This window comes from Chroicocephalus ridibundus, chromosome 19 (genome assembly GCF_963924245.1).
Source record: "Chroicocephalus ridibundus chromosome 19, bChrRid1.1, whole genome shotgun sequence".
Classification (NCBI taxonomy): domain Eukaryota; kingdom Metazoa; phylum Chordata; class Aves; order Charadriiformes; family Laridae; genus Chroicocephalus; species Chroicocephalus ridibundus.
In genome coordinates this window covers 3261925-3274920 of record NC_086302.1, presented here as the reverse complement: position 1 = coordinate 3274920, position 12996 = coordinate 3261925, and the positions used below count along the sequence as shown (strand labels likewise).

Genomic DNA, 12996 nt, shown 5'->3' with positions numbered 1-12996 from the left:
AAGCGGTAAGCCACAGGGCGCATCGTGAAAATTCCACAATAACAGCACGGCCAGCGCCTGCCCGGGCGCAGCAGCCTGCAGGTGGGCAGCTCCTCTGACCCAGCGCAGGGGGGAAATCCGCAGCAGTGACAGTTTTATCAGCATTTCCCACCTTTCCCGAGGCCCTGGGCACCACAGAGAACCAGCCCACTGGGATGCGAGACTCAGCAGACAGTGGTACTTGCACTCCAGCAGAGGATGCTCCAGGGGCAGGATGCGCAGGGTCACGCAGGCAGAAGCCTTGTGTGAGAGAATGAGAGAGTTCGGAGAAACAGCAGCTGGATTTTGGCTGGGTTTCCTGGGTGGCACAGCAGCGCACACAGCAGCAGCTTGTGGGGATTTTGATCAGATTTGTGTTAGGGACCGACCCTCCCAAAGCGCTGTGTGCCGCCAGGGCTGTCACTGCAATAGCAAAGCTACCATCACAGGCAGGCTCTTCCCTTCCTGCCTACGGTATCGAACCTCTGCGCTTCTGCGCCGATTCCTGCGGTCGTATCGGTCCAGCTTCAACAGAAATAAAAACAAGCATTCCCTCCACATCTACACATCCTGCAAAACTAAAATTATCTATTAATGTATTTTACTGGAGGACCAGCCTTAAAATCCTGCAGCATTTTTCAATTACAGACCCCACTACAAACAGCAGAAAAGTCTTCACCTGGTTAAAAGGTCTGACCCAATCCATGGCACATCACTTAATCCCCTCCCCAAGACCCCGCCATCACACACGTGCGGAGCCGCATGAGCTTAGTGTCCCTTCCGCCACTCGGGAGGGTTCCTCTCCCACGGCCAAGAAATGACCTTTCACACTGTGACGTTCCGATTTCAGATTTGTTCTATCTCCAGGCACTATCTCCAGGAGCACCCGCTTTCCTTGTTTTTGATTAACTAGAAGTAGTCATTGCCCTGTATTAAATTAAGAGCACAAATATGTATAAAGCCCATAAAGTTATTTAACAAGTCAGATAAGAAAACGCTGTACGGCAGTATAGCGGGTAGGAGGGGATGATTCTCATAGAGGAATGCGAGCACCAAAATTGCTACTGCATTTCCTTCCCAGTTCATAACAAAGCTTGAGAGCGAAGTCTTGAAGCGTTACAGCCAGCATATTATCACACTGTCATGCTCAACATCTGACACAGCTGTGCTATGTAACTGGATAAAAATACGTATTTATGTCCAGCCTGGACTGTGGAACTGCCCATTAAAACTGACGCACAGCCCACGCTGTTTCTTCCAAAATAATTTTGGAGTGCGCTATTCATTAGCACCTGAAACACCGCACAGCTCTGCGGCTGGAGCCACATGCCAGCGCCCCGCTGCCTCACGGCGCCTCGACTGCCAGGGCCTCCCCTGTGCGGCGGGCACGCCACTAACGCCAAACACACACCAAACACTGGATGTGCTGTTATCCACTACAGCTATTTTTTTTTTTTGACCCGTCACACTGCATCAATTGACAAACCTGTCAATGCTCAGGCATCAGACTGCTGCTGCCGTTGGACTGCGTACGGAGAGCTCGGATCGGAGAGGAACCCCAGGGAAGAAGGACCATTCCTCTGACTTTCCTGGCAAGCCAGCCAAAACATTGAATGGTCTTCCAAAAAGCCACCAGAGCCCAAGTAATTCAACTCAGCAGTTTTTATTTATATAACACAAGTTCTTACTTCGCCATGGCTTTCACACGGCTGCCTCCATTCAGTACATAAACTATATACTGCATAACGATACACGAAAGTTCAGTAAAATGTCAGCTTGTGAGTATAAAATGTTAGTCTTCTGATTGCAAGAGAAGAAGCATACATCAGCATTCCACCAGAAAAACAAAAACCACCGCGCCAAGTAACACAATGGCTGAGTCGAGAATAGTACTAATTAAAACCAGCATCAAGCAGCAAGCTGCTGGACAATAACATTAAAAACCATTTTTTCCTGTAATTTACAAATATGCAAAGTATCAGGTTACTTAAAATTAAGAAGCATTTTGCTTACTAACATGAAACATTACTAATCTGTAATGTATCATAATTAACCAGGTATACAGGTTTCTGCGTCCCTGTGGTTTTTATGGCACATGGTGCCAGTCTGGGTAGGTCAGGCCTCGGACAGTCAGAGGGGAGAACGGCGAGAGACAAAACCGTTCTCGGAAACAGCTGGACTCCTCTCTCTCCCCTTCACAATTCACCACTCAAGGACCTTGGTTTAACCACAAGATGGATGTATTTAAAAAAAACAAAGACAAACCCATAACAAAAAACCCAGATACAATGTGTATCAACAAATCAACTGCTTCTGGCCTGCAAGTGCAAGAAACATCTTTGCATTCTAAGCACAATGAAATTCCAGGACCAGAACCAATTACTACAGCAATTGGTTTTGCATATTTAAAATCTGTTACAGTATCTACAGTAAAAAACGTCTTGCAGAGTAAGAGGGAACGAAAGGGGAACAGCCTTACCAAATAAGACTTATTCTATGTTTTTGGATGCTGCTATAGTTTGACAGATCTGAAGGGGACAGGAAAACATTAGTAAGAAAGAAGATGAAGCAAGGGCTTTACAGAGAAAAATACGAAGGAATCCTCAGGACCCGGACTGGCAGCAGTCCAGACGGGACTACGGCTGTTTGACCAAACGCTCAGAACTATTGCTGCCTGAAGACTCAAGGCACGACATCATAAATCCTCCCTGCCGGCGTTGCACAGAGATAGCCCAAGCCGGGTTACCGGCCAAGGTCAATGTTGTAGAGCAGCATCAACAGCGTGGTCACCCACGCGTCCCGACAACTGCGTTTTTCAGCAAATGTCAGACACACGACTGGCATGTAGCTGTGGGGCAGCGTCAGGCCTCTCACCCCACGGAAGGATTGCACTCCTGGCTCCTCTTCTTTCTGGGAGCCGCGCTGCTTGCGAAGCACTTGTGGTACCCGCTGGAGAGTCACCTCACCTCGGGAAGGTAAGGCAAGCAGGAGGGGTGTGGAAAGCATCGTTAAAGTGGTGCACCAATCGAACCAAATTAAAGTCAGCTAAACCTAGCTTCATACTAGATTTATAACCCAACGTTTTCCACAGATCTGCATAGTAGGATTTAGTAAAGAGGCTTAGTTAAGAGCTAAGAACAGGCTCGACAATGCATTCCAGTCTTCACAAATAAGCCTCACACACTGCAAAGGCAGTGCCCCCTTATCTTTACAAGCCCCCCTGAGTCCTCCCTCCTCCCCCATGCCTAGTAATACACTCAGCCACCTCAAAGCTGCAGCTAATGGGAGGAGTCAGGTCACTTTTGGTTCCAAACTGCAGGAATTTAGGATGTGCCTGACTCGCCACACATCCCAAAGGAAAAACCCTGCTCTGAAGCTGCAGCCTCGGCTCCTGTGCATCACCCAAAGCTTCTTCAACAGCCCCGGGGGAAGACGGGACCCTAGGGTGCTCTCACCTCTCCAAGAGGAGCACGCTCCTGTCTAGACCAGAATTTGCTGTGAGCATACCACATCTGGTATCCAGCCCCCAGTCGGAGCCTGGTACTTCCAAGGAATAAGGAGGAGTGCTCAGAAGGCATCTACAGCAGCTACAGAGTGCAAACACTGTCCCTCCAGCTCTTCACATGCCTGGCTGCCCTCGGCATCTGCCTCATATACCCGGGTTCTGAGACTTGTACGTTAGTATCTCTGCAGCAAGCCTTTGGGGATCCAGCAGCTGAGGGAAACGGCTCATCACAGCATCAACTAAATGGGGATGGAATATGCCACACAGCTTGACGTGCACATTGGCCCGCTCCTCTGCAAACTGGTCAGAGACAGCCCACTGGCAGGAGTCCCCATATGCCGGCCCTGGGGCTCTCTGTACCGAACGAGGATCTCGCACGCTCGGAGATCTCACTTGAGGAGACGGCATCTGGTATGGTTCAGACCAGTACTCGCGAGAATGGGGTGGAGGGGTGTTATAGTCATTGGGCAGACTGTACTGGCCAGCATTAGCTGGGTGTACAGGTACTCCATAGCCTGAGAAAGAGTGAGGAGGTCCTGAGTGAGATATCTCAGGGCTATACTGCAAGAAGCTAGCACCAGAGGAAGAAGACTTATGGGAACCGTGCTTGTAAGAGACCAGACCATTTTGCTCTAAGCTGGGAGAATGTGGGTAGACAGGTCTCTGCCTACCGCAGGTGCAGACTGCCACCTGATCGGCATGGGAATGATCACAGTGACTGGTACATCTGTAAGGCCACATGTCAGACAGTTGGTTCTCCAGAGACCCAATGCCTGAGTCGAGATGCTCCTGAGATATATAAGACAGAGAGTCCATGTGAGGCTGCTGGTACCTGTCAGAGGCCCTGTGGTTCCCACTGTTAGGGGGCACACTGCCAGACACACCGCCTTTGACCTGAAGCGGAACGTCGCCAGGCTTTGCTTTGTGGGTCAAGCTTTTCCTTTCTGCAGAGACCTTCTGCAAAGAGCTTTTATCACTCTCTGTGGGCACAGAGCACAAGAACTCTGCCTGGGAACCTCTTTTGCCTTTTTTCTCCTCCTTGGCACTGGTACTTCTGGTAGGAGACAACCTTGCATTGGCTCGGAGTTCGTCAGCTAATGAGCGCTGGGGCTGATTGATCCTTTCAGGGTGGTAGAATTTACACTTAATTCCATAAGTGCATTTCTTCCCTGCAAGGAAAGGCAGAGCATGGAATGAGCAGCTGAATTTGACGAAACGCATGAATTACGCTTCACAGACACCTCAGTCTTCACATTTAGAAGGCAGGTCTTACCATAAGGGCACTGTTGTTTCTTGTGTTCTGGCACAACAGGTTTCTTTCTGAGAAAGTTATCCAGGCTGGGGCCATGTCGCCCTAAGGGATCATCTGGAGGCATAAACCTAAAGAAAAATGTATCTCAATCAGCAGCAGTTCACTTTCTTGGGTCAGGCTTTCATTTCATCTAGAAGTTTCCCATTTCACTGAAGGTTAAAAGCTATCTGAGCCCTAAAAAGCTCTCCCATTTCCCTGCAGTGACAACTCTCCCATCACCTAGCAAAGACTGGCACGGAGCGCTTCACTTTAGGCCCAGAAGAGGTTTTGTGCTCGGTTGCTGACCAGAACTAGCATTTGCTGCTGGGCCTGCTAATGATCGCCCTGTGAGGAAATCAAGTCCCGGAGCTCTCCTAGGAACTCCACTACAGCAGAACTCCTAGCTCCAAACCATGAACAGCTATTAAGATGACTCCAATTCCTTATGCCTTTGTACATCACTGCAGTTGGGCGGTTCTTCCCACCACGTTTCCTTCTATCAAAAAAATATCTCTACAGGATTTTCTTTTTCCCCAGTCTGTCCCAACATTTTGCTCTTTTCATGCATCACTCGCCATTGCTTCAATAAAACAAGACAGCATGCTCACGCAGATCTTTTTAAAAAGCAAAGAAAGAATGGGAACATACTTGTCGTTAACAAAGGAGTACATCAGTAGACGCTCCTCAATGAACTTCTTCCACTCAGGACGCTCGTTCTGCAGGTCCCGATAAGTATCATTAGAAACCACAATGCCATCCGACTCATGTGCCAGTTTCACAATGAATCTATCATCATAACAGACAACACGCTTGCCTCCAACCCGCCTGGAAGGAGTGAAGACCAGAATTTTCTTCTTTTCAAGGTCACGGAGAATGTACTGGTCTAGAACAAACACAACCGTGAACATACTTACACAGCCCAAAGGCCTTTGCACAGGTCAAGTAACATTATAAATAAACAACAAAATTCATGTACAGTCATTTCATCTCTCCACAGCCCAGCCTATATTCTCATCTCTTTTCGTATACCATTCATCAGGCTGTCAGAGGTGGATTCCTAGCCCTGGTGCCTGCATGGCACCCGAGAACACTCAGAGGCTGCCGTAATACAGCAAGTCCCAGCCACATAATCCTTCGCATGTGCCATTCGCGTTTCAGACTGGCAGGCCAGTCTCTTTTGTAGTGCCATACCACATGCATAGACTTCTCAGCAGCGTTACTCAGAAATCTCAGCTATTTGCAAGTTCAGAGCAAACTCCCTCAATTTAAGAAATTATGACTAAACTCCCATCGAGCTTTAACTTTTAGCATACAGAAATTCTATACAGTTTACAGCATCAAACAGGCTACAGTCAAATACATAGCATGAAAATGTGTCCCTGAAAGAGGAAAAAGAATGCAAGTAATAAAAGACAAGAAGTTAGAAAGCAGAGTAGTATTACATTCTTTGTTCTTTGAATTATTCCAGCTGATCCAGGCAAGAACTTGCTTAGGGGACAAGTTAATGACTAATTCTCACTGGTCAGCTCAGCTTACTGGATCTCCTGCGACTCAGATCTTCCATTCATAAGTTAATCACTAACTAGCCACAACTTTGCAAGCTCATTAAGTGACAAAGCGTTAAGCCTAAAAAGCTACTTTTGGTTTTCATATTTCCGCACCTGTTATGAGTACATCTGGTCGTGGCTGCTCCTTTCTCCAAGATGGCACAAAGACCGTAATATCCTTGTGTCCCCTGTCCCAAAACCACTGGACAGCCAGAAGGATACCTCGGCAGGAGAACACTTCCTTATTTCCATGGCTGCATCAAAGAAGAAAAATTAAGGATTTCAATATTCAGGTTATGTACAGGCTAGTCAGGCAATACCCTACGCAAGTGGATCCAGGAATTCAGACAACCTTTAGTGAAGAAGGGTCTACAGTAGCAAAATCAGTACTCATAGCTCATCTCGTGTAAATAGCCACGCTAAGATATTTACAGAATTACTGTTGCTTTTAGCACCTCGGTATACCAATAAATACCCAAATCCACAGGGGGAGGGAGAAGGCAGCCATAACTGTTGCAGCTCTTCTGTAACTCAGCCTTTACTTCAACTCTGGACTCCAGATTTTTATTTTTAGCTCTGAGTACAACGTGATCTTGAACACCCTTTGTCCTCTTCTGCCAGCTAGCACCAGTGGCTAGCCTCTGCCCGTGTAAACTGCACCCTCACTAGGTGTTTTCCTTGTGAAGTTAAGGAAAACAAGACATTTTATGCCCTCAAGGACATCAGCACTGCAGAAAGACACTTCTTAATTACGTTATGGCCCCAAAAGTCAGTTACAAATGCACTATTTGCACAAAATAACATCATCTCCTGTTAACAGGATCAGTGACGAATGTCTTAACAGCACTTGTCAGTTCAAAAGCAACATCTGACAACAGCATCAGAAGCAACATACCAATGCAAAATGCTGCTGCTCAGTTATTCATTAGGTCATATCAATAAGTTTCCAGAACTTCTAAGAGGAAACTACCACTCCTGTTTTACAATTGCCAGTATTTACAGTGTAATCGTCTCTTCTGTTGATAATGGTTCTGGCAAGCTTTCAATGTTTCTGTATTGCAGCCCGATTTGTCATTCCAGGGATCTAATAGCCTATATTTCAGGATGACACTCCGGTAAGATGTACTGTACTGGAGATAACTGGTCTCATAATGCAGCAAGATTCTCCCCACCTGTGCACTACCCCTGCCCCAAAGTCTTACTCTTCCCATCTAGACTTGAACGGCATTCCGACTCCTCCCACCACTGGGAACGAACAGCATTCCAACTCCCCCCACCACTGGGAACACCAACAAACGCCTCTGTAGGGAGCTGGCATCCCAGCAGAGGCACTGCTACGGAGCGCTACGACTGGAGTACAGCTGCACCACCAGGAATAAACCTTATTTCTCTTGTCCTCACCTGCCTCTGAAGCTATTAATAAATGGAAGAGTTGGACCAAAATAATTATTCTATAAGAACCATACATTTAACACCAAAGCTAACACCTAGAGAGACACCTAACACATATTCATTAAAAATCCTAAATTACAGAAAGACTGACATTAACATTAAAGAGAAAAGTGCTCTAAAAATTTTCTCCGATGCCAGACCGGTTTTGCTATAGATAGCCAGACACAGGTCACTATAGTCTTTTAGAGATAAATGAGAAAAAGAGAGGATTTTTTTTTTTTTGAGTCCCTCTACCAATCTCAGGTCTGCAGAAGGTAGCAAATTGGGCCGATCTGATTTGGCAGCAGCCAAGAAAAAATTCCCTTAGAAGGAAGTAAAAGCTAATTTCCACTATGATTTGCATGTGTTTGTCAAGAGCTGTGCAGGGAGGCCGCTGTACACACTGCAAATGAATCAGCAGGGAACATCACACCATCAATACAGGAAGTTTCAGAATGGAATTCCCCTTCTAGCAAATTGCTTAAAAAAAGCCAGACTGCTTTTCTCATGTCAAACTCTGTCCTATCGGCAGCGTTATTACCGCCTGGCCTGCCCTGAGTCACATTTGCTATGATCTCTCCTGGGCTTTTTGGGATAACTTTCTCAGGCAAGAGCCTCCTCATTCAAAAAACACAACCAAGTCTGTTGTTTCAGCCCGAGCACTTATCTAAGGTAAACTTCACCACAAGAGCCACACTTATCAGCCCAGGTCTCACAATGGGCCATTTTCCTCCAGTGACTGCCCAGGCACTGGAGAGCCACGGGAACAGGACTGTGCTCTCCTGCAGACACCCAGGTCAAATCTTACTTGCCAACCCTGCTCTATTGCCACCAGAATTCCGTATTTGCCTCGGGACTCGGCAGCTCTGTTTGTCAGTCACACAGCAGACCGTACCCCATCTTTTCTCAGTCCTCTTCTCAGAATTGTCAGCCACAGCTTGAAGAAAACCACACCTGCAAACAAATCTCCACACAGCACTTTCACCTTAGGCAAAAATCTACGGTAACACACACAGCAGGCTCTGTGTGCACTCAGGCTTATTTTTTGTAAAAAAAAAAAGTCCATGTACACAAACATACACTACAAGACCTATCAAGCTAAAACACAGTGAAGGAGGCTTGCTTTTGAACTGCAACGACAGAGCCCAATTCATAACCCTGGTGCATTAACAGGGCCCAGGTGTGGTGTCCCCCCCCCATGTAGGGAGTGCAGCACTGGGGGCAGGCAACACTTGCCAGCATAGGGGAGAAAAGCCAAGGTGGAAATAGGGACATCAGGACAATAAATATCCAACCCAGAGACTCCGGGTGCTCCGTGGATATTAGGGCTCCTGCACTCCCGCGCAGGCTGCCTCTGGCCGCAGCGCCCGACGAGATCCATGCCACCAGGACACCCGAGATGCTGGGGGTGCGCCACAGCCTGACCCTGGTGACACGACAGGCTGGAGTGCCCCTTCGACACCTCATCCGTTCTCTACACTGCGCGGAAATTCAACCAAAATACAGGAGTCACAGTTTGAAGGCTAGTCTCCAATGCAGGAGACAGGTCCATATTACAAAGCCTTCTCTAATTAAATCTGTAATTATTTATTGAGCAACTTCCTGCTACAGAAACTTACATAAAGCCATTAGGTAAGAGGACAATGTACCTTCAGTTATCCTCCTCATCAGCTAGAAAATAGAAGGAAGTGTCTCTGTTTCCAGGAAGCACGCCTGCTCCTGTCAGAGCCCTGTGACCACTGGCTCTGGGCTAGCAGAGGCCACCCGGGCAGACTGCATCTGCAAACGCGATGCTCATCCTCCCGAGAGCCGTGCAAACTGCTGAAGTGCCTTGGAAAATATTACCAGCCGCTACCAGGGCACGCAGCCGTGGCTGTTTGCAGTGAGAAACCCCCCGAGTTTTTCAGGCCCTGAGCTCTCAGCGCTCGGCACACCCCATCGATAGAGGTGACCACCTCACCGGGCCACCGCCGGCCCGCCGCGCCCCCCCAGAACCCCCCAACGCACCTCATGGCCACATTGCTGCCATCGATAACGATGGGCTTCAGGTTCTCGCTCTCCGTCTCCTCCGGGGCCGGCGGGGGCGCGGGGCTCTTGTTGGCGGCACCCCCCCGGGGGACCAGCGGGGCCTCCTTGGTCTCCGGGGGGGCCTCGCCGCCCTCCCGCTCGGCCGGGCCGTGCTTCACCAGCTCCCCCAGCACCGTGTTGGTGTCGGCGTTGAGGCCCAGCTTCTGCAGCACGACGTGGATCTCCCCGGAGGAGTAGCCCAGCTTGCGGAAGAAGTCCACCTTCAGCTGCATCTCGGCGGGGTCGCAGGGCTCCCGCCCGGGGCTCCCCGCCTCCTCGGGCGGCTCGGCGCCGGGCAGGCCGCCGGGGCCGCGGCTCTCGCTCGGCTCTCTGCCGCTCATCCTCTCTCCGAGCCGGGACGCCGGCGGGCTGGCGGCCGGCAGCGCCTCAGGCCAGCCCGGCAAGGCGGAGAGGCTGCCCGCGCTCATGGCTCCCCGCGGGGGACTCCCGGCCTCCGCTCACGCCCCGGACCTGAGGGCCAAGAACGGGCGTTAGAGCGGGCCCCGGCCCCCCTCCGCGCTCCCGGCCCGGCCTCCGCGGGGCCCGGCCGCCGCGTGTCGGGCCGGGCCCCCCGCCCCGGAGCCGTCCACCCGCCCGCCCCCCTTCTTACCGGCCTGCCGCCGACAGGCCGCCGCTGCGTCTCCATAGGGCCGGAGCGGGCCGGGCGGCGGCCGCCGCTTTATACCGGTGCTCGGGCAGCGCCGCGCCAAGGCGGAAGGGCAGAGCGGGCGGGGGCGGAGCGGCCGCCGCTTCCCGGTCCGCCCCGCGCCCCGCCCGGCCGCGGCCCCGGGGCGGGGAGGCGACGCGGCCCGGCCCGGCCCGGCCCCAGCGTGCGGCTTCGCCTGGGGCCCTGCCGCCGGCCTGCCCCGCTGTGCCCGCGGAGTCGAGGGGGACCGGGACCCCTTCTGCCCCCCCCCCCCGGGTTCCCTTTGGTCCCCGTCCAGCCCCGCCGATGCGGAATAACCCCGGCAGATGTAGAGGCAGGTCCCTGCTGCAAACACCTGGGGTTTATGCAAATCGTGTTGCAACGCGGGCAGATTTGCCCCGACAAGCTGCTCGTTAGGGAAATGCTCCCCCCCACACACACACGCACCCCGCTCCCGGCCCCCCCGGGACAGCCCCTGCTCCCCCCGGCTGGTGAGCGGCTCCCCAGCCCGGCCGGGACGCCCGAACCCCCGGTTAGCAAAGGCAGGCAAAGCCCGGATCAAAGCGGCCGATGCGGAAGAGCAGCTGGTTCCTCAGGGGGTTTTCCAGCTTGTCCTTGGCTGCTGTTACTCTGAGGTTAAAAACATTAAAACTCCAGCCCTGGCCCTTTCTTCACTTCCCCCTCCGTCAGAGGTGGGTGTCAAATCCGACGGGGTCCCAGAGCTCCGAAGCGGGTGCTCGGTGCTCCTTGAGGGAGGGGACGTCTCCTGACCCGTGCAGGTGAAGGTGGTACCGACCTGCGTCCCCTCACCGTGTCAGGGACCGGGCTTTGCCTAAGAGCGGTCGGGGAGCCACGGCTGCGGCCCCGGCGCAGGCAGCGCCCAGCTGGAGCCCCGCCAGCTGAAACGGGACAGTGGGCAGGGGACGGTGGGCTCTGCCAGGCGCGGGGACAATCCTGCGGCCACTGTGTCGTCACTGAGAACGCACCGCTGCCGTTCAATCCAGGCCTAGGCTGTAGGTGGCTTCTGGCAGAAGGAAGGTGTGAATGCACAGCCACAAGCTTCGGCGCTCCGTATTTTTTTATGTTCTGTGTGAGCTGTGCTTCCAGCAGCCGGTGCTTGGACGCGGCACACGGTGACACTGAAGTCACCTGAAGGGTGGGCACGGCAGCGCGTGGTCAGGGGTGCAGTGTCTCCTGCCGTGGTGGCCCATTCTGTGCTGGCGGTAACCAGCTGGAGGGTGCCCACACCGGCTGCACGCCGGGCATGCACCGCGCAGGAGCCTGGAGCTGCTGACACACGTCTCTTGCACCACTTTGGTCCCAGCGTGATGCAGGTGGCTGTGATTCAGCCGGCGGAGGCTTATCACCCCGGCTTTTGGAGGAGATAAGAGCTGGCAGGAAGCATCTGTCAAACACCGGTGCCTGTCCCCTGACTATTGGCTAAAGCCACCCTCACAGACTGTACGCAACTGCAGCAACTCAACTAACATTTCACAACGTGCAAAAATTTTACATCTCTGACTTCTGATTAATCATTCCTAAACAATTTAATGAAGGTAGTTGCAAATTTGCTTCCCTGAGGCCATGTGCCAGAGCCCAACTTAAGAGAGAGGGAACTCTCCCAGTTACAGGAATACATTTGCATTCGTCTTCCTTGTGGTTACCCTGAAACAATCATTTTTTCTTGTCTCTGGCCATGTCTGAAACCGCACTGTGTACTCAACAGTAATACACACACACAGGCTAGATTCAGATCAGAGATAATATCCTTAGTCAGTAGTTAAGTAGGTGCTTTCCCAACTCTTCTTTCCCTTGGAATCTACTCCAGTCAGCATGAATTTAGCATTGTTTGTGTGCTTTTGCTTCCAGGCTAAAGTCTATTGCACCGAAAAGTATGGCCACAGATGTGCTTTTTATAGGAAATACCCCAAGTAAGAGCCACAAAGCTGGAGCTTCTGATTTATGCAAAGCAGCGACAGCAACTGCACGCAGCCGGCTCTGATTTGGAAAAGAGAGCAGCCGGGATAGAGAGGGGCTGTTGGCTTCTCCACCCTAAAAGTCAAAAGGGGTCAGATGCTGGCCACACCCCACAGCTCCCAGTGGTTACTTTTGATTTTTTATTTATTTTTTTTTTCACATTTGCAAACTGCTTTGAAGAGAGAGTGCTTCAGTTGTTCGGCATGGTGAGGGCTGTTGGGGAGGCTGCAGCTTCTGAAGGTATGAAGGTTTCCAGAGCAAAGCCTCCGCCAGGAGCAGGGATGCACCGAGGCCCTTCGCTACCCCTACGAGGCAGGAGATGTTTCTCCCTGGAGGCAGACGAAGGGTCCCCTGCGCAGGGAGAGGGGCTGGAGGAGCAGAGCTGTCCCACGCTGCTGCCTCTGCCCGCCGGCACGGCTTCTCTCGTCCAAAGCAAGAAACCAGCTCTCACTTAATTGATGATTTGAAAGTGTATTGACCTGCTCTGCTCCACAGCACCGAGGAGGAGGTATTG

General features: G+C 51.6%; 1 protein-coding gene across 1 annotated transcript; it reads right to left on the bottom strand.

Moving 5' to 3' along the window:
* Positions 1 to 1660: 1660 nt before the first annotated feature.
* ZC3H12A (zinc finger CCCH-type containing 12A) lies at positions 1661 to 10594 on the bottom strand. The gene is made up of 6 exons (XM_063356032.1): positions 10470 to 10594; positions 9800 to 10330; positions 6476 to 6615; positions 5463 to 5697; positions 4797 to 4903; positions 1661 to 4692 (listed from the first exon to the last, which is right to left on the bottom strand). Exons 2-6 carry the CDS (start codon positions 10285 to 10287, stop codon positions 3668 to 3670), a joined length of 1995 nt encoding a protein of 664 aa, XP_063212102.1. The 5' UTR covers positions 10288 to 10330; positions 10470 to 10594; the 3' UTR covers positions 1661 to 3667.
* Between the last annotated feature and the right edge of the window lie 2402 nt (positions 10595 to 12996).